Below are 27,195 nucleotides of genomic sequence, written 5' to 3'. Positions count from 1 at the left end.
AATTTACACGCACCCACGCACTGTTACACACAATTGAGAGCTGCTTTCGCAAAATAAGTAGTTATACAGTTTTCGCCTGTTATAATGTAAAATTGAATATTTGGTGGCCAAGTGGCAAAGCCACCTAAAGTGTTTCTACGTATTATTATTATTATTATTAGGGGCCAAGCACCTATTGTTTTTGTTAGTTTTATTAGGATTCCTCCGTAAGGAGGAAACCTATTGTTATTGTTAGTTTTATTATTATTATTATTCTAGTTCCATGGGAGTCAATGGCAGCCCCTAGAACCCTTTGATAACGTTTTGTGACATTTGGCACACTCATTAAGGACAGTTCCTTCTATACCTACACCAAGTTTCATGTATCCCATTAGACCACTCTAGCGCCACCAATGGGTCAAAGTTTGACTTGTGTTTACACACGCAACTTTTGAAACGTATGACTGATTTTCAAAAATGAGGTACCATTGGATTCCCTGGATCAAGACGAGTTCAACTATGACGTCAATTCCGGTTATATAGACTTTCTGCTATTTCCGGTTTCATCAAAAACCTTTGAAAGCCTACTCCTCCTTCAATTTATTTCCAATCTACCCCAGCATTGGCACACATCATCGTCAGAGCAACCCTCACTCAAAAATGATTTATATGTTTGATTTTCAAAACCGTTACACAAATCTGACAAACAGTTGACTGTAAGATGAAAAGTAGATTTATTGTGAATATTTGAAACATGCGTGCTTGGCTAATTGCTAGGGAAATTTCCAATGAAATGTCTCCCCTGCTCCTCAGCGCGCGCGCTACACATTCTCACACACTCAGCCTTTTCCCTTGACACACGCGCAAGCTTGGCGAGACGCATACACAACATTTCAGGCAATTGTGGGCTGACCAAGCCCTCACTCATTCCTTGGCTTGAAGTGAAGGCCCTTGTGGATCTTGATGGTAATGCATTTTAGAAAAAGTTCTCAAAATACTGAAACATTGATAGTATAGGCCAGGAGTAACTACCACACAACAAATGACACACCATTATCCATAGGTGGCGCTACGGCCATGCCCCAATTTTCCATTTACAAAGTGATTCCATTTGCATCCCATTTGTCCCAAAATCATTAGATATACCTTATTTCTCATGAGGAACAAAAAAGCATCAAGAACCTATAACAGCTGCCATATTGGATTTTTTTGTACAATAAGGATTTAGGAAACTCGTTTTTTCGCTACTTCTCCTACAAATTCTGTCCAATCTTCCCCAGAATTGGCAAGTATCATCGTCAGAGCAATCCTCACTGAATTCTTCAACAGATATTTGAATTTCAAAACCATTTGTCCGGTACAGCCATTAAATCAAAAGTCTATCTAACTACTAACCTTAACTTCATTGCCACAGCCTAAACTTTGTAAATCTGTTCATGAAAATAATTAATTTCAGCCTAAACCGTACAACGGAACGTTAAATCCAATTCAACCAACGCAATCGCTACCAAGACGAACACAGCAGTAGTCTACTGTACTGTAGTAGTACAATTTATCGGGGCAGCTTCTCCACACAGGGCTATATCGCACTTTGCGTTGTTACTGACAATGATCGCTACCAGTGAGCTTTTTATGAAAGCAATTTTCCTTGCCCAACTTATGTACGTTTTTGGGGGCATATTTTCAGTTAGCAGATGGTACTGTTTGAATCGCGATTCCATCTTCTACTGCCGGTAACGTCGTAGAATAATCTTCAAAGGGGGTTCTTTATTAATGAATTAATGCAGTATGAGTGGGCTGAAAGCTGGAAAATATCACGAGAAGAGAAAAACTTAAAAGGACGTTTAAGTCGTAGAGATTAGGTCAATTTTTACACCGGTCTGCCAAATTTATTCGTTTTGATTCAACTATGAGGCTGCCTCTTGCAGGGGAAATGAGAAGACATCTATTTCATTCTACACTTCACTCGTATTTTGAGTTGTAAATGAGCAGCAAAAAAAACATGCTTTTAAATCTATGTAATCTTCATAAATAATAAGTATGCATTTTTATATAAAATATACAGAAATATCAGTTGTAAAAATTTAATTAAAAAATTGACTGTGCAACCGCTGCAAGCAAGCACACCCTAAAATTTCCCCAGAAATTGTACCCTCTCTAGTTATTATTATTGGGTGTGCTCAAGCCTTCGGCGAGAGCACAACCGTTGTTCTCTTACATATATATTTATTATTATTTATTTTTGCCCCCCTAAGCCTCAGTCAATATTTGGACTACATAGACAACCTAGGTGTCAAAAGTTTCGTCTTGGTAGCGATTGAGTTGCTTGTATTTTTATTTACACTCCGTTGCACAATTTAGGAGGTTACAACATTTTTGTGGCAAAAAGTGTCTTCTGTCAACGAAGGGTACCAGTGCTAGCCTACATCACTACGTCAGCACACGTTAGCAACGACGCATGGATACAATGTGATAGAGACGTTCTAGCACGCAAATTGGAGCTTGGATTATGAGTGAAAAATGCCAACCACCAAAATTACCAACCATTGGGTTTTGTTGAGAAAGCAATTTCGAGTGGAACTGCCATCTCAGATTTTTTATTTAGGTCGTGAAAGTCTTTGTAATTTGAGCGAGTGCGCGTCGCCCGTGAGACTGCCTAGGCGGCAGCCATGCAAGCGTCATAGTAGTCTAGTATTTTCGTAATTTTATAGTTCGGTCAATTCTACACCAAAAAACAGAAGGAGGGCAATGTTATGACGATATGACTATTGTGAAGACAGCCAGGTGGTGAGATTTTAATGTAGGTTGCTGTAAAAACGTTGGTTTGCTACGTGAGAGCCCCGTCAGCCTCCGTTGACGATTGCGTCAGCTGTTGTCGATCTCTGATGAGTATTTTCTTAATTTCGTACCAGGGTCAATTCTACATCAAAAATCAGAAGGAGGGCAGTGTTTTAAAGATATGGCGATTGCGAAGATAGCCAGCGGGTCAGCATATTTTTGTGATTTGTGTAAAACTTGGAATTTGAGTGACACCGCGGCTTGTTTTGACATTAGCCTCAGTCAGACTCGGCTCGCCCACTGGCAGTGTGTCGTACTGTCTTCAAAGCCACAACTAAACTTTATGTCAAAAGAAACGTTCTCATTTCCAGTGCTTTCAAACAATCAGTGAAATGTGGAGCAACAGCAGCTAGCTTGCCTCTAGCAAACTTATTTTGAATTAGCCATTTCCCCCTACATTAATGTCAAACTTATTTACGTTTTGGGGGGCATATTTTCAGTTAGCAGACGGTACTGTTTGAATCGCGATTCCACACTGCTAGTGACAACGTTGTTACAGTAGCTTGTTTCAAAGGGGGTTCGCAGCTGTTTCAAAGGGTGTTCTTAATGAAATATGCAATACGCAATATGAGTAGGCTAAATGCTTGAAAATATCACTAGAAGGGAAAAACTTAGAGGACGGACCCACCTGCAACCGACGTAAGCAAGCACACCCTACAATTTCCCCAGAAATTGTACCCTCTCTAGTTATACATCTTCTTCTGCCATGGGAGTCTATGGTAGCCCCTAGAACCGTATTGTCAGAAGTTGTGAAATTTGGCACACTCTTTGGGGCCAGTCCCCTCATCAATTTCACGAAGTGTCATGTCTCCATTTCAAACCGTCTAGCGCCACCAATGGGTCAAAGTTGAACCACGTCTCATTTTTGAAAATGAGGTATCGTTGTATTCCCTGGATCCAGACGAGTCCAACGCACTCTATGACGTCATACCCAGTTATATAGATTCTATAGATTCCATTTTGAATGTTGGAATGTTGGAAAAGCGTTTTTTCGTAACTCCTCCTACAATTTTTGTCGAATCTTCTTCAAAATTGCCACAGATGATCTTCAGACCAAGCCTCACAAAAGTTATCATATGGATTTTTAATTTTCGAAATCGTTTGTACGTTACAGCCAATCAAATTGATGTGGCCGAATTGATGTGGCCACCATTTTGAATATAACGTTTTTTCGCTAACTCTCCTATAAAGTTTATCCAATCTTCACCAAATTTGGCACAGATCATCTTCAGACCAAGCCTCACAAAAGACATCAAATGTTTTTTTGATTTTCTAAACCTTTTGACTGGAACAGCCAATCAAAGTCGTCAACCAAGCCACCATAAAATAAGTGAGGTCATTTCAGCACCTCTTTACTGCATTGACACGAAACTTGGTATAAGGACTAGGGACCCTGTTCTAAGGAGGTCCAATAGGTCATGCCATTTCACCTCGAGGTGACGCTGCAATAAGCAAAAATTTGGCACCAATTATCTTCAGATCGAGCTTCACAAATGTTTTCACATGGTTTTTGATTTTCAAAACTGTTTTTCCGGTAAAGCTGATCAAAGTCGGCGATGAAGCCGCCAAAACAGGAAGTGAGATCATATCTCAGGAAATATTTGCTGAATTGACATCAAACTTGGAACAGGTGCTCGGGATCCTGTTCCAAAGAGGTCCACAAAAGGTTGTGTCATATAACCGCTAGGGGGCGATCCCGTGGCTGACACATGTTAACCCTTTCCTGCCAGACCATTCAAATATGGGAAATACAATTTCCATGGTTCCCGCCTTAATATCTTTGCCGTCCAATCACCGACTTTATTTCTGAAAACTGCCAGATACTCATATCATTGGTTAATGGGAGGGGGAAATAAATGTATCGTCAGCAACGGCAGCCATTGTTTTCCAAGGCAGAGCCAGAGCGGATACCATGGGAGATTGCCTACAGTGTTAGATTTACAGCTTCCAATTGAAATCTGAGATGATATTATGAGTTAAAACAAGTTCCTTAATGTGTTGTCAATATTGTCAATTAACTTAACCAATTAAACTTTTTACTTACGAAGAACTTGTTTGTGGGAGTGACGCAAGTTTTTTCAGGAAAGAATTACGTGTCCGGCTTGGCCGTTCGGGACAGGCAGCTATGACTAGTGATGGGTCGTTCGCGAACGATCCGGCTCTAAGAGCCGGCTCTTGAAGGTGAACGTCGGGAGCTGGCTCGCATATCTGAAGAGCCGACTCTATTTTTAATAGATTAATACAGCCTATAAAAACTAAATGATTATGAAATAATGAATTTTAATTGTATTTAAAATAATTGACTAATTCAAAGAACAACAAAAAAATAATTGTAGGCTTAAAGGCGCACACGATCATCCTCACATTCTGTTCCTGTCAATCCTGCATGAGGGAGGGCCGAGCCAACTCACACAGTCAGAGAGTAGTCAAAACTCGGAGGAGAGCCATGACAAATCAATGCATTTTTTAAGATATGTGGTTACGGTCGAGTATGATTTCATTTCATAATTTAATTCAAATTGTTTTCACACCTATCATAGTCAAATTCATAGTTAAAACATGTATTTTTTAAAGAGCCGTTTGGGAGCCAAAAGAGCCGGCTCTTTTTAGTGAGCTGAGCCATACGAGCCGGCTCACGAAAAAGAGCCGGAATGCCCATCACTAGCTATGACGGTAGTAGCACTGTTTAGCCTCGATTTGAGTAGATTTCTAAAAAACTTGGAAAAACAACATTAACTAGCTAGATTATGTACACTGTAAGCTAAATGTACATGCCTTGTTTTGCCAATTCGGTCGATTGTGGAAGAAACTCGAAAGTTTTTTAGTTATCGAGAGGAGTATCCAGCCATAGCACTAGCTACTTTTGGGGGAGGAGAATTCCGGTTTCCCCTATGTCTCCACTAGTCACTAGAATGGTCATAACTTTTAATCAAAATGATATTTCCAATCTGTCTTCTGTTCTACATTGCCCATAGATTTGTGGATATTCCATCTACTCAAAGTATTTCTCCACCTTGTAATTAAAGTGGTTAAAAATTAAGTTGTCTGATGAGGTATGGTGGATGGAGAAGTTTTTGTAAAAAATGGCTTCCTGAAATCACCTTGATAAAATATGATTTGCCTTAAGTAATCATATATTTATTCACATCATAAAAATCCCCTAGTTCTCCTCTTCAATATGGTATAAACAGTTAAGGTGTATGATTTAATATGAAAATTCATAAAATATGAATATGAATATGAATATCATATTTCAACAGCATATGGAATGTTCAGAATTTTGGCTTAGGCAGTAAAGGGGCTTGAAATACCAGATGAATTGTTGCGGCCGCCATTTTGAATGAATGCATAAAACGTTTTTAGTGAATATCAAATATTTACCAAATTTGACACAGAAAATATGACTGAATTACAGCTGTTTAAACTTGGGCCAAATCTGACAACCGCTTGTCACAGGAAAAACTGCTTATATTTTCACACAGTAACTGAACACAGTAATTTCCAGCACTGAGAATAATTCACTAGCATAAATTGGTGTCCTGGCAAGGGCAACATAGCCAAATAAACTGCCATGTCACAGGTTTTCTGTCTAGCACACAAACTTATCAAAATTATTTTAGATTTTCGAAACGGTTTGATCGGTACAGCCAATCAAAATCTGCGGCAAAGCCGGCAAACAGGAAGTTGGGTTGTATCTCAGCAAATCTTTGATGGATTCAAAGCTGCATTTACTCAGAACCCTGTTCTGAGGATGTCTAAAATGTTTTTCGTTCATTTTACCTGCTTTACCGGCTTGGCCACCTCATTGCTGCTTGCAGCTATATTTCCTTTATAATTTTGCAACTAATAATTTTCATTATTTGACACATAATTCTATGTAAAATAATTAAAACTAGTTTGTTTGTTTTAATAAATACACACTACACTTACACTTCTGCTCATTTGTAAAGCACTTTGAATTGCCATTGTGTATGCATTGTGCTAGGCCTATATAAATAAACTAGCCTTGCTTTGCCTTCACATTCACATCAATTATGTTAACGGGGAACCTTGCCATCCAACCATTTCTTTTTCACTTCATCAGTTCTGCACCCTTCTCCAGATATAGTTTTCACTGCATGAGTAATTGCATTCCATGCATCGGTTTTATTTACTGCTTTGTATCCACCGCTGACGCTACTAAACATGATGTGTCGTTTGTCGCTAACTTCTTGCAGCAGTACCTCCACTTCAGAATTACTAAAGTTTTTCTTTCTTTTGGATTCATCTTTACCACGTCTTTTCGACATTTCTCTGTGTGCACACGGCCCTGCCATCTCATGCCCTTTTATGGGAATTAACGGGACATTTACCTATGCTAAATAGGAGCAACGGGGCACAAGTTTTCAATTTACGACATATTGGGATTGATCATTCTAAGACCACACCTGCGAACAATTCTGCTGTTTAGGAACACATCATGAATCACACATAGACTTTTCTTAGGAACTTTCTTAAGAACAAATGTAAGAAATAACTTAGGAAAATATTGGTGAATAAGGCCCATTGAACTCTAAGTTGTTCTGGCTGCACCAGGTCACCAGGTTGTCAGCCAGGGCTGGACTGGGACAAAAAATCAGCCCTGGCATTTTTGGCCCAGGCGGCCCACACCCACTGTGACTGGTCAGACACATTCCCTGCAGACAGTCCTTAAAATATGGGTGCATTCTATAATATGAGTTGCCTAGTGTTCTGCATTCATGTGATAGTTTTTGAACCTTCAAGGAGGATCTCAAGACTTATCTGTCGATCTTACACTTAAATATTTAATTAATTCTTAGAGTTATGATTTGTATATGGTATAAAAATATATATACATATTGATATTTGATATTGTATTGTGATTATTACTATTTTGCTTAATATTGGCTTAGCAACTTTTAAAACTGTTTACTGTTAATTTAAATTAATGTAAGATTCATATTTTGTGGTTTTGGACAAAAGTGTCTGCTAAATACAATACAGAAACACACACACAGCCTCCCTTCATGAGTCCCTGTTAATTTGCCTACTCCTTACCACGTTGTCAGCTACTCTTTCTTCCATCTTTTCCTCACTCGCTCCCATGGCCACTAACCATGCTCAATTGGTCGAGATTACAGGGATAGCCATATTACTATCCAAGGGATCATATAGGCCTACTTATTACCAGTTAATATCACTTTTGAGTTGCTAACCTGCTGGTACTAGGCTAAACTAGCACAGTCCCATTATGTGGGTAGGTTAGCAGCTTTATCCTTCTGGCTTCAACAAGGCCAGCTGCTGCTAACACACTGGTCGAAAGATTGCAGATGCGAGGGAAAGATTTAATACAAGCAAAAGTTACATGCTCTACTACACTAACAACTTTCAAAACATGTTTCCATTGTAGAATGGGTGGCGATGTAAGGCTAGCAGTTAACAACGACCTTCTTGATAGTTAGCTAACTTACTTACTCTCTGGGTGGGGAAAAAACATCTTATATCCCTCTTTTTTTTGGGTGGCATTTTGATTTTCCTTTCTACAAAGCACAAAATGGTCAAAAATATCAATGCTGAGACCAAATGAAATACTAATGAGGCTTTATTATTTCCTGGCGTATTTAATAGCTTACCGTGTCAGACTACTGCCTTCTTTCTACAAGTCACGATTCACAAAGTTTCAGCCAATTAAATGATATCATCTTGTCTTGCAGGCTCGAGGCGCATTGGTTAACTTGGAAATGTATTTTTCACTTTTCTGGGACGAACATAGTATAGATAATAATACGAATGAGTTTTGCAAATATATTGTGCAAAATATTTTTGTCGAAAATTAACAAAATATTGGTGTCCTTCCCAAACTTGATCGTGACTAGTCCCTATCAACCTTATGCAAACCTACTCCCTTGAGCTAAAGCCCCCCCAAACATGTTCGAATTTTTGCACATTTTGTGGCTGTAGATTTTTTATCTTTTTCTCCCTTAACTTTTCTGCGTCTCCCTTGCGCTTTGGTGGTCGTTTCTCCATTTTAGCGATGCTAAACTTTAACGATGCTAAACCAGCATACGCATTAGCCAACAGATCGTGTGGCCTGCAGGAGGCAATATTATGATTCAGGGGAAGGGGGTTCCTGGACTTGATTGGGTCAGGCCAGTGTCAATAAAGAAAATTAATCAATGGGCCGCTGTCAGTTCTCTATGGGCCGGCCCGACCAAAACAATTTTTACCAATGGGCCGTCAGTTCTTTATGGACCGGCCCGAAAAAAAAGCCTATAAATTATATTAGCGATTCGGCCCAAAAATGCGTCGGTCCACTGGGCAAATGCCCGGTATGCCAGATGACCAGTCCAGCCCTGTTGTCAGCTTCCCACCTGTAATCAGGGGGAGGGGTGGGAGGGTGGGCTTTGGACAGACCTGCCCTCACTTTTAAAAAAAATCCCAGAGGAAACACTGTTGGCTGGAAAGACCGGCCCAGCTGCTTTGCGGGGGTTCTGCCTCTTGAATAGTCTGTTAACATCTCTCTTCTGAATGGAGAGAGTCATCTATGTGGTGGGGGGGGAGGCCTCTTGGGTGGGGAGGTGCAGTTCAGGACAAAGGCCCTCGTCAGAATAGTCTTCTCACTTTCACAGACAAAGTCATATTCTGGTGCATAATCATATATTTAGAATATAAGTTCATCATTATTGAAAGCATTGATTATATTTGGATTGTATGTTCAGCATTGTCATTACAATTTTTTTTTATATCTGAGTTATTGATGGTCTTTTATTCAACAGAGACATAGGATATATGAAATAGCAGCATTGAATTAGCAGCATAGATTTTATTCCTCCACATGAGCCACACCTGAGCTCGTTGTCTCCCTTGGGAGTGGCACCCCATACATGCCTCAAAGGTTCTTAATGTTGCGGGGCGGTAGGGATGGACTGGGAGTAAAATAGGTCATGCACATTCTGTTTGATGTGATGCTAGTTCGTGAGAACGCTAGGATACTTAATGCGAGCGCGCGTAGCACGGAAGACCACTTTATTTGAGCACAAAATAGTTTTTTGAGCTTTATGTAAAATGAACATAGGTATTGGTAAAACCTTGTCTAGTGAAGGTGATGTATTTCTGTCTCTTAATGTTTCAGCCCCACCCTTACGTTTCTTAGCCTGCGTTTCCATTGTTATTCTTCTCCCGGTGCTCCCGATGGCCAGTCCGCTACTGCGGGGCTGGGCTGTGCCGCGGTGGTGAATTTTCAAGTCATATCATTGGAAATTCTCGTGCTGTCAGGGGGTGCTACAGCACTCCTAGTTCCCACGACCATGATAGTGACGTTTCACATTAGCTACCACTATTGACAAGGGCAACCGTCTCATTAAACACATTGGTTTTATGCGCCCAATAAATTGTGCAATTAAATTTTTCTTTTCCTGTGGAGCTTGGTGCGCGGATAGTGACAGGTGCGCTCAGAAGAGCCAGAACATTTAGAGACCCACAAAACCCTTTCGCATTCCCTCATGAGTATCTTTATGAAAGATATAGATTCTCAGCAGAGGGAATTACGTATCTTTGCCAGCTTCTTGAGCCGTATGTTGCCAATGCGACACATCGAAGCCGTGCGCTCACAGTCCCACAGACTATATATACCGTTTTGTTATTTCGCTACCTACTTTTATAGTGTGGGTGATGCAGAGAACCTGAGCAAGAACACGGTCTGCCGCGCAATTTGCAAATGATTTTCTTCAATGGCTGTTGCCACCATATTCTGATTAATGTGATGAAAACGAGATATCCAAAGTGCCCTTTGTAAAAACTTTGGACTAATATGTTGACAAAATGAAACAACGATTTTCATTCTGTCTTCATGCAATGTTCTGATTTCCGTTCTGGAAATGTATGCACATTATATCATATTTTACAACTTCATGCATCATTTGCTCATTTAAACATACATTTACAGGAAACTAGTAATGAAAACAATATTTGACCTAATATTAGTTTGTTATCAACTGGGGAGGTTTCATGTTGATATGTTATTCACTGGGGTGTCTCCCCTTAACCCATTCTGTTGTCCTTGGGTTGCTTTGTGCCTTTTTCTAATCATTTCCATATCAGAAATGTGTGTTTCTTTCAACCAAAACATTTCAAACCAAAAAGAACAATGTGTATGGTACCATACAATGCTCTTCACAAGTTAAATAAATGATCATTTCACTACTTTCATTGAATTTGGATGTTTCATTCACTTTTATAGAATTTTCCAAAAAGAATAAATAGGACATTGAAAGACAGAAATGGTGAAAACCCCCACAAAAGAATCAAAATGCACAACAAAAAGGTATAAAAAGACCAAAACGTCGAAAAATGTTTAACGAATACATCCGTATGTGTTTTCCCTTCCCTAGGAACACAGAAAAGCCAGCCTTGTTTTTTTAATTAAAAGCCTCTTATACTCTATATCGAGCTCCAGGGTTCTTTTATACAGGGCCCTCACATTGTCTGCTCCAACCTGAAACAAATAAAGAACATTGTCCCTTTGCAAGGCACACTTGGAGAAAGTTGAAGGTGTCCATTTGACTACTGTGTTTCAAGGTTCATTGCTTATAATTTGTGTCATTGTCTTGGCCTTGAAGTAGAGGCCCTAGGCTCAGGGGGAGGAAGACGTTCCTCTTCCTGCTGAGTTTAACACCATAGCAATTTTCAATGGAGTCATATTTGAAATGAGCACTGTAAGGACTTGTGTCTCTTGTTCAGACCACCACCATTAGCAAGTCATTACAGACACTTCAATCACAGCCACACATTCACACACTCTCACCATCTGTGTTGCAAGTGGTAAATAAAACTCAAAAGTGTACCCCCAAAATGCTCTCTGAGCTGGCAGACACAGTTTCCTGATCATCTGGACCTCCACTTGAGAAAGTAAATGGCATATTTGATCAATAGTCAGCAACCACATATGGCATACATACTGGCGTATGACTATTAGTTTAATTTTTGAATGAACATGGTCACATAGATTACTTGAAACATACATATGCTTGGGTTTCCGAGCTGCTGCCACCAGGGTCTGAAGAAATGCCCCCTTCCACTGCTTCCATCATGGGGCGACCCTGATAGCTGGAGAGGGCCAGCTCCTCAGCAGGAGTGAAGTCCTGTGGAGAAGGACTTCACTCTTTGCCTTTTTTTTCTTCCTGTTGGCTGCAAGCAATTTTATTGTTCTATAGGCCCTTTGTAGCTATACCAATATCCTACAAAAGGGACTGACTCAGGCAATTCAGCCTTGTACTTGTTGGCCTTAAAATATGTGTAATATAAGTATTGCCTACTGCTACTTACCGTTTTGAATTATGGTTTTATATTGATTTTTTATTTGCTCCCACGATCGTTTGCCACTGCCAGGGTTGCAACTAAAATAATACAGCAACAAAAGTTTAACGTTATGGAATGCACACGTGTAATTATGGTCACATCTTGTGCCTGGGGCACAAAATATCAATAAGTCATGTAGCTTACGCATTTACAGCGTCTGCTATTTTCTGCCAGCTTGGCAGCAGCGACTTTGTTGATTTTTGTCTGTATTATATGTCTGTATTCCTGATATGTTTGTATTACAATATTTCACGCAGGAGGAGTAGACAAAGTTTGGAAGATTATTGTCGGCTCCTCCTGCGTGAAATATGCGGTTCTTGTTTTGTCCATGTTTGAGATTGGACATACGGTGCAAACACCGCCCCTTTATATGAACGCGCACGTCTCTAGATTGGAAAGATCTGGGTTGAGTTAGAGAGTTGATAACCGCCATCGTGATACCACTTATCGTGATTGCGATTGTTACGCTTCGCGTAGCCGGGTAACTGAAAGTGATCCGGAGCATGTTGATCTTGATTCGTAGTACAGGCCCCTGGTTTTACCTTTTAGCCACTTCCAGGGAGTTTGGCTACAATGCCATAGGTCTGAAACTTACTAGTAACTATTATGTTTGTCATATAATATAATGATACACTAGTGATTAACTGAGTGACACAAGAACGCAGGTAGAGACATGGGTAGCTTCTATCCTAGTGCAATAAGGCTTCTCAACAGCTTACCCAAAACCACCCACCTCCCACCCGGCCCGTCCCACCCTCATGGACTGCACTCTTAACACTCTATCCTGCAACTATTGATGCAACTCAATGTATATTTATTTATCTATTTATTAATTGTTATTTATTATTATTTAGCTGTGGCAGTTAATGTCCACAGCAACTTAATTTCTAAGCTGTCGCTGCCTCTACTGTCTCGTTGTTTTGTGTGACAAATAAAGTACTTACTGGGTAGCCATTTTAACTCTGCTTTTTACTAGCCAGTAGAACAACAGTAACAATGCCATGGACCGGTGCAGTAGAGCGCCACCTAATGCATTGGAATCACAAAGCATGCAATTGACACTATCAATTGCATACAAAACAGTAACAATGAAACATTACATGTATTGAAAACAGGAAAGTTGTCCATGCTTGGCTGCATTCTTGTGTCCGTCTCACCTCAGATGATGATTCATGTTTCCTACTGTAGCTCTTAACTCATACTCACAGCGAAAACAAAGATTTAGTGATAACGAAATTGATTTGCTTGTTCATGAGGTAACACCGAATTTAAATATTATACAAGGCCGGAATTCCACACCAACACAAAAAAAATGCAATCTGGCCCGAAATGACAAATTCCAGTAACTGCAATATTGCATGGCTGCTTAATCTGTAACGCATAATGATTTAGTGTTCAGGGAAATCCACCTAGCGGTTAGGGAGTCGGGCTAGTAATCTGAAGGTTACTGGTTTGATTTCCGGCTGTGCCAAATGACGTGTCATTGGGCAAGGCACTTAACCCTACTTGCTTCGGGGGGAATGTCCCTGTACTTACTGTAAGTCGCTCTGGATAAGAGCGTCTGCTAAATGACTAAATGTAAATGTGTTCACTCAACTGAAAAAGTGTGATCCTTGAGGCAAAAATCCTTTAAGATCGTCTCTTTGGCCTATGTCTTCGTCTTGCTCGGATTACTGCTGTCATTTCACCGGGAGGCATATGCGAGGGAACCCGCGTGCATCCAGGATTACACCTGCTTTTAAGAGGTGCAGAATTTTCACCGCAAAATAGAGGCGCACTTTCGCGGGCGGTTTTTGTACATACCGCGGAATACATAATTAGGCGCACTTTAAGCATCCCCTCCCATCTCTTTATGGGAAACTCCCACTTTCCCCTTGACCCTCCTGTGAATGCATATGCATGACATGGAAAAGCGCAATTTGCCATTTTCAGTTCCTGTGACAGGCAGTCTGCGCTTTTACCTCAGTGCGGCATGTTTGTACATACCTCGCCTTTTACGTGCAAATTGTGAAACAAATACGCCTGAAGTGGGCGCAAAAGCGTTAGTACATGAGGCCCTCTGTCTGGAATGAAATTTGAATGAGATTCATTACAGTTGTATTGTTCTTTCTGCATAAAAAGAATCCAATACTATAGGACACTAAACATTATTTTTTTGTTTTTTATGTTTAGTAAGTTATGCATATTTGAGTAATCTATGAAAATATGTTTTATTATTAATTATCTGCCCTCAGGAAGGTTTCCTGGTGAGGGGGGTATTGTTGCCCCTGGCATGAGCTGCCAGTACACAGTGCGCTTTGCTCCAGACTCATTGGCAGACTTTGAAGACTTCCTGGTGGTGGAGACTCAAGCGCAGTACCCACTCCTGGTGCCTATAGAGGCTCGCAGGCCTCCACCTGTACTCACATGTGAGTGTCACTACACACACCTGATCTATAATGTTTCTGTAATATCACTAAATGTAAGTGTACTCAATATCCATTGCATTTAAGGCACATAATCATGACAGAGCATAATGGGAAAATATTTTATATTTGGTCTGTAATTTGCAGAATCAGGCACATTTTTTGTGTAAAGGAAATACAAGAAGTAACCATATTAATGCAGCATTTTCAGTACTATAGTGGATTTGCCAGTTAAAGGAAAGAGTGAGGGCTTTTTTCTGGCCGAAAATATTTGTTGGGACACTGGGGAGCTCTTCATCCTTGTGCTTTATCAAAAAAGCACTCCCAGTGCATGACAACAATATCTTAACAACGTATTCCACTCACAAGTGAGACACTTAAAAAAGTTGAGCGTGCATTCTCAACGTTTTGAGTAAATATCTTCTGTATGGTTGGAGGCACATCTAGCATTGCTCCTTCAGTGTGTCCTTCCATGTGGCCATATTTCACAGAGGATGGATAGAAAACTACCTATTGCTATGTAAATATGTTTGCTACCTTGGTTTGCCAGCTAGCTCTGTCCAACATGATTGGTCAACTGAAACAATAAGTCCATCAGTGCCTTTCTGAAAAGTTCAGAGTTTTCGACTCAAAGCACACACAAAAAAATGCTGGCATGCTATATAGACACATGCCTTGGAGTATTATCAGTGGCATAAGTACAATTTATACCATGGTCTGGGTGAATACTCGATTCTGATTGGCTGCAGGGGTGTCTGTTATCATGTGATAATGTACAGCTACTAAGTAGTTCCAGTAAAACTGTTGGTTCCCCGTTCTAAATGATTGCGCTGGATACATACTAAAATGAGCCTGTGTCTAAAATGAGTAACCATAGCAACAAGTTCCGTTTACAAGCCTTCGTTTGTCAATTGTCCATTTATTGACAAGCTAGCTTCTAACATATCGACTAGACTACCAAAAACTCTAGCCTATGATTTCCATTGGTGCCAATCTGTGGAGTGCAATTAATTCACATGTTTCTTTGCAATAAAAACATGCCATATTAAAAAGATCCTGTTAATCAGCTACATTGTTTCAATACTACATCTAGTCTGGGCTACAAGCATTGGCATCAGCTGGCTGCGGACACCACATTAGAATGAAAAAGCTGCAAGAAGTAGGCTACAATGCCCCTCTAAACTTACTTGTACTTTGTGTCACAGCGATCATCTCACATCCCATTTGCAATAAATCACTACTTCAGGCTGCGGCCGACAGTTGGCTATGGACGATAATTTGTTAGTGAAAATCTTGATATTGATTTGGGGACAGTGACATGACATGGTTGATTAGGTAGCTAGTCTTCTTGTCAAACATAGTATCAAATTATATTTACTAATTGTCAATCGTACACAATGGTATTTCCTTCTAATCTTGCTAGCATAACGGACTAGAAATATCAGAGTTGGCTAACGTTGAAAAACGTTAGCCGTTTATTGCAAAACGCATGAAAACATAAATTAATGTTTGTAAAAAAGAAAAAATGTCCATGGTGTAAGTGGGATAATGCCCTTCGAGGTGTACAATATCATACAATAATGTACTCCGTGGACGCCTCCATTTTTGTATGATATTGTACACCTCGTCGGGCATTATCCCTTACATAAATGTACTTTCTTATGCATATTGATAACTCCTGCTGTGTGACTAGTGCCCAGTGTCCTGGAATGTGGCTATTGTCTGGTGGGAGGTGTGAAGTTTGTTGAGTTTCTGTGCTGCAACGAGGGCCTCAGTGCTGGAACCTTCTGCATAATGCCCAAGAGCCAATGGCCAACCTCTAACCTCCGGGTAAATGTTTTGCCATAATATGTTCTTACCGTTGTATAATAATGTATCAAATCTACTTAGTCATGGCATACTGTACATTGAAAAGTATGCTTTCATTCTGTATTATACCGTAAAAATATACAGTAAGACCAAAATTATACTGTACAAATGTAATTAAAGGCACAACAGGAGCTATACATATGTTGTCAATGTATTACATATGAAATTATACACTACAGAATTTCTTTGTGTTTCTTACACTTTTCTTCATTCAGTCGGTAGTAAAAACCAGCTTTGCTGAGCAGCCCCCCTTTGGAGTGACCCCATCTCTCTTTGAACTGCAGCCTGGTCAAACTGTAGTGGTGGAGGTGAGGCTGGACTGTTTATCACGGTGGTGACCACCAGTTAGAGACGTTGTTGTATTTTTGTGTGCCGAGACTAGTGTCTGATCACTCAAATACTGGTTTGTCATGTCACAGGTGGTTTTCTTTCCCACCACTGCGGAGAGCTGCTCCCAAGTGTTCACCATTGTGTGTGACAACTGTCAGGTCAAAGACATCACCATCCAAGGTGAACTGCATCTTTTCTATTGCTTTTAACTCTTTTTGTGTGCATTGTCAATCATTATTGTATTCCATGTGTCAGTGCTGGTTATTGACTGTGTGTGTCCCAGGTGAGGGTCAGCTGGTTCTCCTGGAGCTGGTGTCTGTGCTGGGTGAGGAGGAGTGTCCTGCTCAAGGGGAGCTGTGTGATCTCACTGCTGAGCACCATGTTCGCTTCGGTCCCGTCAACCCTCACTCTGTCCAGCAGAAGAAGCTTGTCATTAAGAACAACACGTAAACGAGATGCACTGTAGTAGAGTTCTGTATAAATAGGATGCTTGCCTTTTATTTACTGGTATGCTAATTTAAATACAGAGTCAGGTTTGAATAAAGCGTTGTTCTCTTGTTTGGCTCTCTCCCCTCCCTCTCGGTCTCTGTCTTCTAGTTGTCTAGAGCTGCCGTTTTACTGGCAGATAATGAAGCCTAATCTGCAGTCTTTGCTTGCTGGGGAGAACCCTGACACATCCCACATCCACTACCACCTGGCCACAGATCTGGGGTTTTATGTCAGCCCCACAACAGGTATTCTGGCCCCTCTCCAAGAGCATGAGTTCCTGCTAACCTACAACCCTCAAGAGGTAGACAACACCAAAGGACCGAAAATATAAATACTTGATAAAACAGATCCATACGAATATTGACTCTAAAGTCAAATCTGATGTACTTTCCTTGTTAATTCTCAAACAAGCAGCAATTTTATCTTAATGTGTGAGGTTTCCAACTCTGTCACGACTGTCACGACCACTGTACTTTTCCCAGTTGAAGGACTACAATAGTGTGTGCCACCTGGTCTTGAAAGACATCCCAGATCCGCCCAAGGAGCCCAGTAATGATTGGTAAAGACCAAAACACAGGACTCTCTTTAATGCAAACAATTATAATCATTTTTAGCTGTAGAAATATTGTGCCAGCGTTTGCTTGTCTATATACACATGTATTTTGAGGATATCTTGTTTTATAGGGCCCCACACACTCTAAATACAGCAGCTGAAACGAAAGATGTCATTGTGATGGCGATAGATGTCAAGGGGACAACAGAACCATATCAAATCCTTTTGGAGCCATATTCAATTCACATTCCAGGAGAGCTCTTCATTGGTACTACCATCAACAGAAAGTTTAAGGTAGTCAAATGCTGTCTGTACCAAAGTCCATTTTGGGGTTGATTTGCATGCACGTGTGTGTGCTGGATTAAATCATTAAGAGAAAAATTGCCTTTAGAAATGAGAAATGTATCCTTATAAAAAAAGAAATGACAGTGAGGACATCACAATTTGACTTTGTTGTCTAATATATTTTATTCTGCTATTACTTGTATGTGTTAGATGTGGAACAACAGCAAATCCTTGATCAGCTTTAAATGGGAGAGGAAGAATGATTATCACATTATGGAAGTAATGCCTCCTAGTGGAGAAATTGGTATGATGCATAATATCAGGAACAATTGTGTCTCTTTCCATCACATAATATTATTAGGTTGTAATACTTTTTTATTTCGTCATGGGGTGAGATTTTTAACATCTTAACGTCTTAATAGGTTTTACCATCTCATCTCTTGTAATGTCTCTTTTTGTGGTCCAGAGGCATATGAGTGTTTTGACCTGGAACTGGTTCTTACTGGAGGGAGAGCAGGTAAAGTTGCGGCCAGCTTGCAGTGTCAAATTAAGAACCACAACAAGTCTGTCACTCTCAACATAACAGCCACTTTCAAGGTAACAAATGTGACATTCTTCAAAACATACACGATAGCACACGTTGTCAAAGACTGTAATACAATGGTCTTGTTTTTATTTATACATCAAGCAACTGTGGTGTTACTGTTGTGTTGATGTACACCAGGGCCCTCACCTGTCTCTAAGTGTTCCCAGTGTGGATCTGGGCCTGTTGAGGCTGGGGGATCAGGCCCAGTCCAAGGTGACCATACTCAACCCCAGCCAGCTGGAGGCCTGTTGGACCTTAAGAGAACTGGCCAACAACCTTTCAGACAAAGATACACAGGTACTTTAAATTCTTACGTTTTCTGTGATTTAAAAGACTGCGTACTGTTTTCCATACATTTGCCTTTATAAATAACTATTTTACCTTACATGGTTATTGAAATGCCCATAATTACGCTGGTTCACAAATGTACGTCCTGATACCCCCAGTTATTCATTGTCAGTCAGTCAATTTGATTTATAAAGCACATTTAAAAATAACAGCTGTCAGCCAAAGTGCTGTACAATAGTGGATAATTAAAAACACACAATAAGACACAAAACACAATCACAGACAATGCACAAACATTTTACCACTGCACCTTCCTATGGCCATATGCAACAATAAATAAATGAGTTTTAAGAAGAGATTTAAAACCATCATAATGCAGTTTTTATAATGAGTGGCAAATTATTCCAGAGTTGTGGAGCAGCCAATGAGAAGGCTGTGTCCTTGGAACAGTCAACCATAGACTACTGGTTGATCACTGTTTGTTTAGCACTAGAGCTAACTTTAGCTAGCTAGATAAATCTAACAGCTACAGGAACGTCTTTAGCTAACGAGTCAACGTGGGAGTGAGAGATGCTTTGCAAGGGTGCAAAACACAACAGAGATATTTTATGTTATTATAAGTTGTGTAAAAAACTAAAGATGTACACTAAATTACAAAACTGGGGCAGGCTGCCACTATGTACTTAATGAGAAACATTGGGTTGAGGTCGATTAAGAGGTTTCCTTACATTGGTTGATAAGGTCTTTTGTGTAACAGTTTTATGAGATTCCTTAAGACCAAGATAAGGAGAAAACCTTTAATAGTTGAACATTTTACCTAAAACCTTTATGAGAAGACTTAAGGATGTTTTGTGCCACCGATTTTATTTAAAGAAAACCATAACTCAGATTTTCAGTAAAATATAAACTTAAAGGTGTCATTAACTGATTTTATAGGATATTTGACACTTTTCCTTAAGGTCTCCGAATAGGGTATGTAACATTGGTTGGGCTGAAAATGGCCCGGGTGCTGTTCTATGTGCCCTGGAATAAAACGAGAGGTTTTCTCTTTTATGGTATGCTCATCAGAATCAGGTTTATTCGCCATGTATGTTATACAACCACGGAATTTACTGTGGCAGGGAGGTGCAAAACACAAAACATATACGAATCTAAAATTAACTAAGTACAAAAGTTTAACTATTTCTAAGGACTAAACAATCAAGAAAAAAGAAAATACAACAATTTAAATATAAAATAAAATATATATAAAAATAAGAATAGAATGAGCAGCGTGAGTGATCAACATAATGCAATCGGATACTGAGATAAGGTGGCTTGTGCATACTGAATTTCCATTAGATGGACTTATAATAGTTAAATAAGTGAATATATAGATGAGCTGCGCGCTGATTGGTTGGTTTACAATGAGTGAAGTGACAGAGCAAAGACGCAACACGGCCAACAGCACTGAAACATCGAAGGTGGAGACTTGAAATAAAAACGTACAAATACATTTATTGTGTCTACACAACACTGTTTTCAACAGATTGACTAGATATCATTTGAATAACGTTTCTTGTTTCCACTTCTGTTGTCGAAGCAAACGGGATCGACTTAGGTGGGTAACGTTACAGCTTGGCAACTCAACTATCGTGATTCAACTCAGCTTCAGTTAGCTATCTTGCTAACTAATAAAAAATAACTTGACAAAGATCTGGACAAACATGCATCATGAATTGTAGATTTACATGACAACACAGGTTATTTATTCGAATGAAACACAGTCAGGAACATAAAATAACGTTAGTCCCATTGCCAATAAACAAAATCATCACACCTTCTACCTATGCTAGATGCATGTTAGCGACAAAATCATACTACAGCACCTCTTTTCAGCATCAGCTTCATAGCAAATCCTGCTTTACATTGTCCCAGGTTCTCAAAACTGTCCTCGGTGAAATGGTTCGAGCAAATGTGTTATTGAGGGTCGAACTGCACAGGGATCTTCTCATTGACAAACATCACAGCCCGTCGAGTGTTTGGTTCCTTGGGAAGACTCTGAAAACTGTCAGCATTCCCTGTACAGCATGGAACACTGCATTTAGGACCGTAGTCCATTTTCAATATCTTTGAAAAACGTTCTTCTTTGTAATTCTGGGGAAGTACACAGAGCAGCGCGCAGCAAATTTTCAGGCGTGACAAAGGTACAGACCACAGCCAAAAAGGTGGTGCTGTAAAACGAACGGTTTCAAAAAATCCACATTTGTGACGTCACAAATGTGGATTTTTTGAAACCGTTCGTTTTACAGCAGCAGTTTCAAATTGTGAGATTTAGATAGGCAAGAGGTGTCAATGGACTTTGAGATTCACTGTATGTCTATTTTACCCACCGAACTGTCGTTATTCAACTATGACAAGGTAAACTTGGTTTTGCAGTCAATGACCCCTTTAAGGTGTTTTGTGCAACCAGCCCCAGGATATTTTTTGTATAACCATCCTTCTTTTTATGCCAAACCCACCCTTGGAGAAAAAAGCCTTTCCCATCATCTCACCACAAACGAAAGCACCTGCTGTTTGCTAGACACTTTGAACTGAACAGTGTTCTATGGTCAGATGAAACAAAATCGTGGATTTTGGCAACAAACTAAATGGCTGAAATGGGTTTCCTCTGGAGGGTGGCTGGCTTCTCCCTTAGAGATAGGGTGAGGAGATCAGTCATCCGTGAGGAGCTCAGAGTAGAGCCGCTGCTCCTTTGCATCAAAATGAGCCAGTTGAGGTGGTGTGGGCACCTGGTAAGGGAAGCACCCTGGGAGCCTCCCTAGGGAGGTGTTCCAGGCACGTCCAGCTGGGAGGAGGCCTCGGTGAAGACCCAGGACTAGGTGGAGAGATTATATCTCCACACTGGCAAAAGGTTATGTCTGATTACTAGCCCGATTCCCTAACCACTCAGCCACCTGACTCCTCACTCTTATACATTTGAAACTGGGATTTGTGTAGAAACTGGGATTTGTGTAGAAACTGCCGTACAAATGTTTGGAGGTCATTTAAGGCATACATGCCCTTATATATTTGACCCTTGTACTCTGTGTGTGTGGGTGTGTGTAGATCACAGTGGAGCCATACAGGGGTGTGCTGCCTCCCCTAGCATCCCACAGTGTTCATGTGCTCTTCAGACCAAAGGCCTGTCAACACTTTGAGACAATACTGGAACTGGTTGTGGAACATGGTACTGGATGGTAAGGTGAATGTTTTTTTAAATTATTGATCACGCTGTAACAAAACTACAAAATGAAACCAACATGGAACCAATAACCAATTTTGCAAACTCCAGCCTGGTCAGAATTTATCGGAGCAGTGTGCGATATTGTGCCACAATGTGGTGTGTGGGCGAACATGGCGCCTCCTATTATAGTTCATGTAATATGAGTACATTTACATCTAGTCATTTAGCAGATGCTCTTATCCAGAGAGACTTACAGTAAGTACAGGGATATTCCCCAGAGGCAAGTAGGGTTAAGTGCCTTGTCCAAGGACACAACGTCATTTTGCTCGGCCAGGAATCGAACCGGCAACCTTCAGTAAGTGCAAGTTCAACAAGATCTGACTCGAGAACAGTGCATTTGTACCTGGTTGAAACCTGTTGAAAATAACAATTTTGAAGCACACTGCACCATGTGGAAGAAAACGCTCAAATTAGGAACTTTTGTTTGTAAAGGACTCTCATGGGAAGTCCAAAAAACATAAAGCCACTGTATCTGATGCCTGTCATCACCCAATTTTGTTCTGTATTCAGATCGGAAGCATGACCAAAGTCCGGTACAGACCAGAGCCAAAAAAGATGGAGCCACCGTCACAACGGTGGCTTTTTGGAAACCAACCATTTTACAGCAGCAGTTTCAAATTGTGAAATTTGCACAGGAAAGAGGTGTGAATGGACTCTGAGGTTCACTGTATGTCCATTTTACCCACCGAACTGTCGATATTCAACTATGACAAGGTAAACTCGGTTTTTAAGTCAATGACCCCTTTAATTTATTTAGTTTTTCATTTGGTGAAACAATCTGACTCCTAACCTGAACTTCAGTGCCACAGCCTAAATTATATGTCAATCTGTTCACGAAGGTCTCCTCTAGAGGGCTGTGAAAACAGCTAACATTTTCCAGTTTGGACTTGGACTAAAGATATTTGAGCTTATGTAAGACGAGTGTCCCTTTTTAAGAGCTACATTTAGAGCGTTGACAAACTGCCCTTTGATCTAGCTAGTTAGCTTGCCACAAGCATTTCTCTCCCGGCTGCACAAAAACAAAATATGGACAGATGAGGGAAATTTGAGCCTCGTTTTCGTTCATTTGATCCGATTGACCTCATTATCCGTTTTCATAGAGTGGAAATGCGGCGCATTAAAACAATCCCCTCAGTGAAGGTTGGCTAGCAAGTGACAGCAGCAGTGACTGCTCCGGTAAGCGACCTCCAGACTGCGTTTGGAACTATAACAACATTAAAAGCGGAGGTGCTCTTTACACACGGTAGCAAAACATCAGGCATCAAGCAATGACTAGGTGAGCTCTTTCAAACCATGCATCCTGATTCTCGCATTGCTCAAACAAATTTGGGGGTTTAAAATAATTCTGGGCAGGGGCCTAGACAGACATTGTTAACATTTGGAGTTCAGCCCAAACCTAACATTGGACCTTGAGTATGTTTAATTACACCTCAGCTTGAGACATAATTATAAAATCCAAAATGTTTTTCAGAATTATGTAATATTAACATTACTTTAGACGCATTGTTATCATGACTGTGCCAAATCCGATTATATCATAAATCAACAGGCAATTTCAAAAGTTTCTTTATAAGATAGATTCTTATCTTCACTCCTCTTTTGGAAAAATCTAAAAATATTTGCTATTTCTCCTGTCACTGACTGTCGATCTATAGACGTTCACTGACATGCTCTTTTGGAAAAATCTAAAAATATTTGCCATTTCTCCTGTCACTGACTGTCGATCTATAGATGTTCACTGACATGCTAGAGACACTACATTTATTCTGACAGACTGTTACAGCATGTTACGAAAACTCACACATCACACGCATTGTTAGTTTTTTTGCCAAGATATAAAAAATGACATTTGGGACTACAATCAAAAGAATCGGGTCTGCAGCCCCGGAAAAAATGGCTGGCGACGCCCCTGATTCGCCCTGACAGTGCCTGTGATGCAGTCAGTGATAAGATGTCGGTGAGACACACACACACAGATTTTTGGAAGTATACTGTAAGTACACAGTGCACAGTGCCTGTGATGAAGTTGGTGACACACACACACACACAGGTTCCTGGAATTATGAATAAGTCAGTCAGTGAGTAAGATGTTGGTGACACACATTTTTAGAATTATAGTTTTTTTTTGTGGCTTCCCTAACCATTTCTAAGATTACAATTAAAGTTCTCTGGATTATTTCTCTGGATAAGAGTGTCTGCTAAATGACTAAATGTTCTCAAAAGTACTTGTTCAACCTCCACATCGTCTTTTCACTTATGCACATCGTGTGAAAGCAATTTACCATTCTTTTCAGCGAATTGCTAATGCTCTGGTACATTTATACAAATGATTGTAGCCTACAATTGTTTGCTGTTTCATACATTATCATTTGCGTATGTCATGTTGATCAAAATGTTTTATAATGCTTCTCTGTTAAATAGTCTTACTCCCATTAACATCTAGACATTTAGTTAATTACAGGAGTCATTACATGCACAATGGTTGAGCCAGTTGTCATAATTGTAGGCCTAATTCACCATACAGTGCTGCATCTACAGTTCTGCCTAACGGGACGTTTGCTATGTTTATGTTAACATATTTTTTCCTTTGTGCTATGCAGTGCTGAAAAATACAGTAGTCTTGTTTTTTATATACATAAATAAGACACTGACAACCGACTGAGGAGGAAAAATGCGTGAGAACATTGTTCCTGTCATATGCCCTTTTGTGGCTCGCATGCATGCTTCAAAAAAAGGAATAAGGAGGCACATTTGCAATGTCCAGGCAGAGTTTTTGCATCAGTTCATCATCATAAAATATCCACTTTATAGTCCATAAGCAACAATGCATGATATCCCCCCTAAATTAAATTACATTAGTCCTTGATGCAAATCTCTAAACTAGATGGCATTGATGGCTCAAGGCTGCATGCACCTGGGATTAATACACTTAAGTTTTCTGTGCTGCTTTATCTGAGACTTCTTCGAGTCATTTGTCTTTGTCATTTGTCATTGTGTCATTTGTCAATGTGTGAACATGACATTGTTTGATCTTTCCAGAAATATGAACAACAGATGTTTAAATAATTAATCTAACCCTAATAAATGTTAAGAAATGTATTGGGTAACAGAATATCTATGTTATATCTTTTAGATGCAAATGAAAATATCTAGCTGTCACTTGTTGTCTTGCCTCCACGCAGCCACCTCTTGGTGCAGGCTGATGTCCAATCCCCCCAAGTGTGTCTGCTGAGCTGTGAGCTGATCTTCTTAGAGCTCTATGTGGAGGTCCCTGCCAAGACAACTGTGACCATGTTTAACCAAACCTTGCTTCCTGCACAGTTCACCTGGATAGAGGTCAGTTACTATCAATATCATCATGCAGAGCATTTTGCTCTGAACAGTAAACTGTCATGTACGCAATGTACATCAGAAACGTAGTGGCTACAATTCAATAGCATTGTCTCTGGTCACCTCTCCGGGAACCATCCCCATACCGTGGTGGAGAGGTTTGTGTGTCCTCATGAATCTGAGGGCTGTGTTGTCTGGAGCCTGGTGCTCCTGGTAGAGTCTCCCTGGCAAAGTGGTCTCAGGTGAAGAGCCAGACTAAGAATGGTTCAAGAAGACTTACATGGAAATAAATCTTAGAGGAGTTACCCTGCCCGGAGGAATCCTGAGGTTCCCATCTGGAGCCAGGCCCAGAAGGAGGGCTCACCGGCGAGCGCCTGGTGGCCGGGTTGGCCACGGAGCCCACCACCCATGGGAGAAACCGTGGGAGTCGGGTGTGCTGCTACATGGGTGGCAGTGAAGGCCAGGGGCCTCGACGGATCAGACCGGGGCGGCAGAGGCTGGCTCTGGGGATGTGCAACGTCACCTTGCTGGTGGGGAAGGAGCCAGAACTGGTGCAGGAGGTGGAACGCTACCAGTTGGATCTGGTGGGGCTTACCTATACGCACAGTCTTGGCTCAGGCTCCGTACGCCTGGATAGGGAATGGACTCTATTCTTCTCTGGAGTTGACCAGGGTGTGAGGCGACGGGCGGGTGTGGGGATACTCACAAGCCCCCGGCTGAGTGCCGCTATGTTGGAGTTTACACCGGTGGACGAGAGGGTCGCCTCCCTACGCCTACGGGTTGTTTTCTGTCTCAATGTGTTTGTTACATCTGAGTCATTGTGATGTTTAAAAAATATATATTTGAATGCTAGATTTATGTATTGTTTTTAGGTATATTTTAGGTTCACTTATAGTAAAGTCACATAGAAGTCTGGTATATCTTTCTTTTTAGAACCCTTGTTCTATTTTATATATCTACTTAATAAAGGTATCAGAACATGTAGCATAAGAAGGTGCTTGTTTATGTTTCAGTTGGTTTGTCCACCTTTTTGTAATTGTTTTTATTTACATAATTATTTCAGATGTTTTCAGTCTTGATGAGAATTGTTATATTTTTCACACTGTGCCTTTTGTACATATTTTTACAACATAAGAAAAGCTATTGTTTTTCTATTGTTTCATGTATGTTTCCTAGTCTCCACTCCATGGTAGACAGGCATCTCTATGCTCTGCCACTTTCAACCCCTCAATTGGCACTCTGGGCCCAAATGCCACGATGGAGATTACAGTGACCTTCACAGCTCACACAGAAGTACGTACAGTTGTATCTGTGCATGACATAGTGATACTGATAAGTATGTACAATGACATGCTAGAATTTAAAGTTAAAGCGTAAAATGACAAGTTAAGTGACATTAAATCACAAGAGGGTAAATACACAATTAATGATGTTGTGGTAACAGTTTTTTTTATTTTTATAAAGAATATTTCAGTATATTTTTTTGGGGTTGACTTAACTCAACTTTACCCAAAAATTGCAAATCACTTTGCAATTGTAAAGTTCACATGCTAGCCAGCATATTGTTGCCAAAAACCGTTGAACTCAGTGAGTGAGTGTTTTTTTTTTTTTGCAGTCGTCC

General features: G+C 40.3%; 1 protein-coding gene across 1 annotated transcript in view; it reads left to right on the top strand.

The window, feature by feature from the left end:
- Positions 1–27,195, top strand: part of dlec1 (DLEC1 cilia and flagella associated protein) — a 212,489-nt gene that overhangs the window by 102,658 nt on the left and 82,636 nt on the right. Inside the window, exons 10-23 of the mRNA XM_067252169.1 lie at positions 14,409–14,582; positions 16,273–16,409; positions 16,664–16,756; positions 16,868–16,958; positions 17,062–17,224; positions 17,376–17,568; positions 17,750–17,826; positions 17,952–18,114; positions 18,316–18,409; positions 18,572–18,702; positions 18,830–18,988; positions 22,067–22,197; positions 25,427–25,580; positions 26,751–26,867. Of these exons, the coding sequence (XP_067108270.1) occupies positions 14,409–14,582; positions 16,273–16,409; positions 16,664–16,756; positions 16,868–16,958; positions 17,062–17,224; positions 17,376–17,568; positions 17,750–17,826; positions 17,952–18,114; positions 18,316–18,409; positions 18,572–18,702; positions 18,830–18,988; positions 22,067–22,197; positions 25,427–25,580; positions 26,751–26,867 (1,877 nt within the window). The remainder of the gene's footprint in view (positions 1–14,408; positions 14,583–16,272; positions 16,410–16,663; positions 16,757–16,867; positions 16,959–17,061; positions 17,225–17,375; positions 17,569–17,749; positions 17,827–17,951; positions 18,115–18,315; positions 18,410–18,571; positions 18,703–18,829; positions 18,989–22,066; positions 22,198–25,426; positions 25,581–26,750; positions 26,868–27,195) is intronic.

This window comes from Osmerus mordax, chromosome 15 (assembly GCF_038355195.1).
Source record: "Osmerus mordax isolate fOsmMor3 chromosome 15, fOsmMor3.pri, whole genome shotgun sequence".
In the NCBI taxonomy this organism is placed as follows: domain Eukaryota; kingdom Metazoa; phylum Chordata; class Actinopteri; order Osmeriformes; family Osmeridae; genus Osmerus; species Osmerus mordax.
This window is presented reverse-complemented; position numbering and strand designations above follow the sequence as displayed.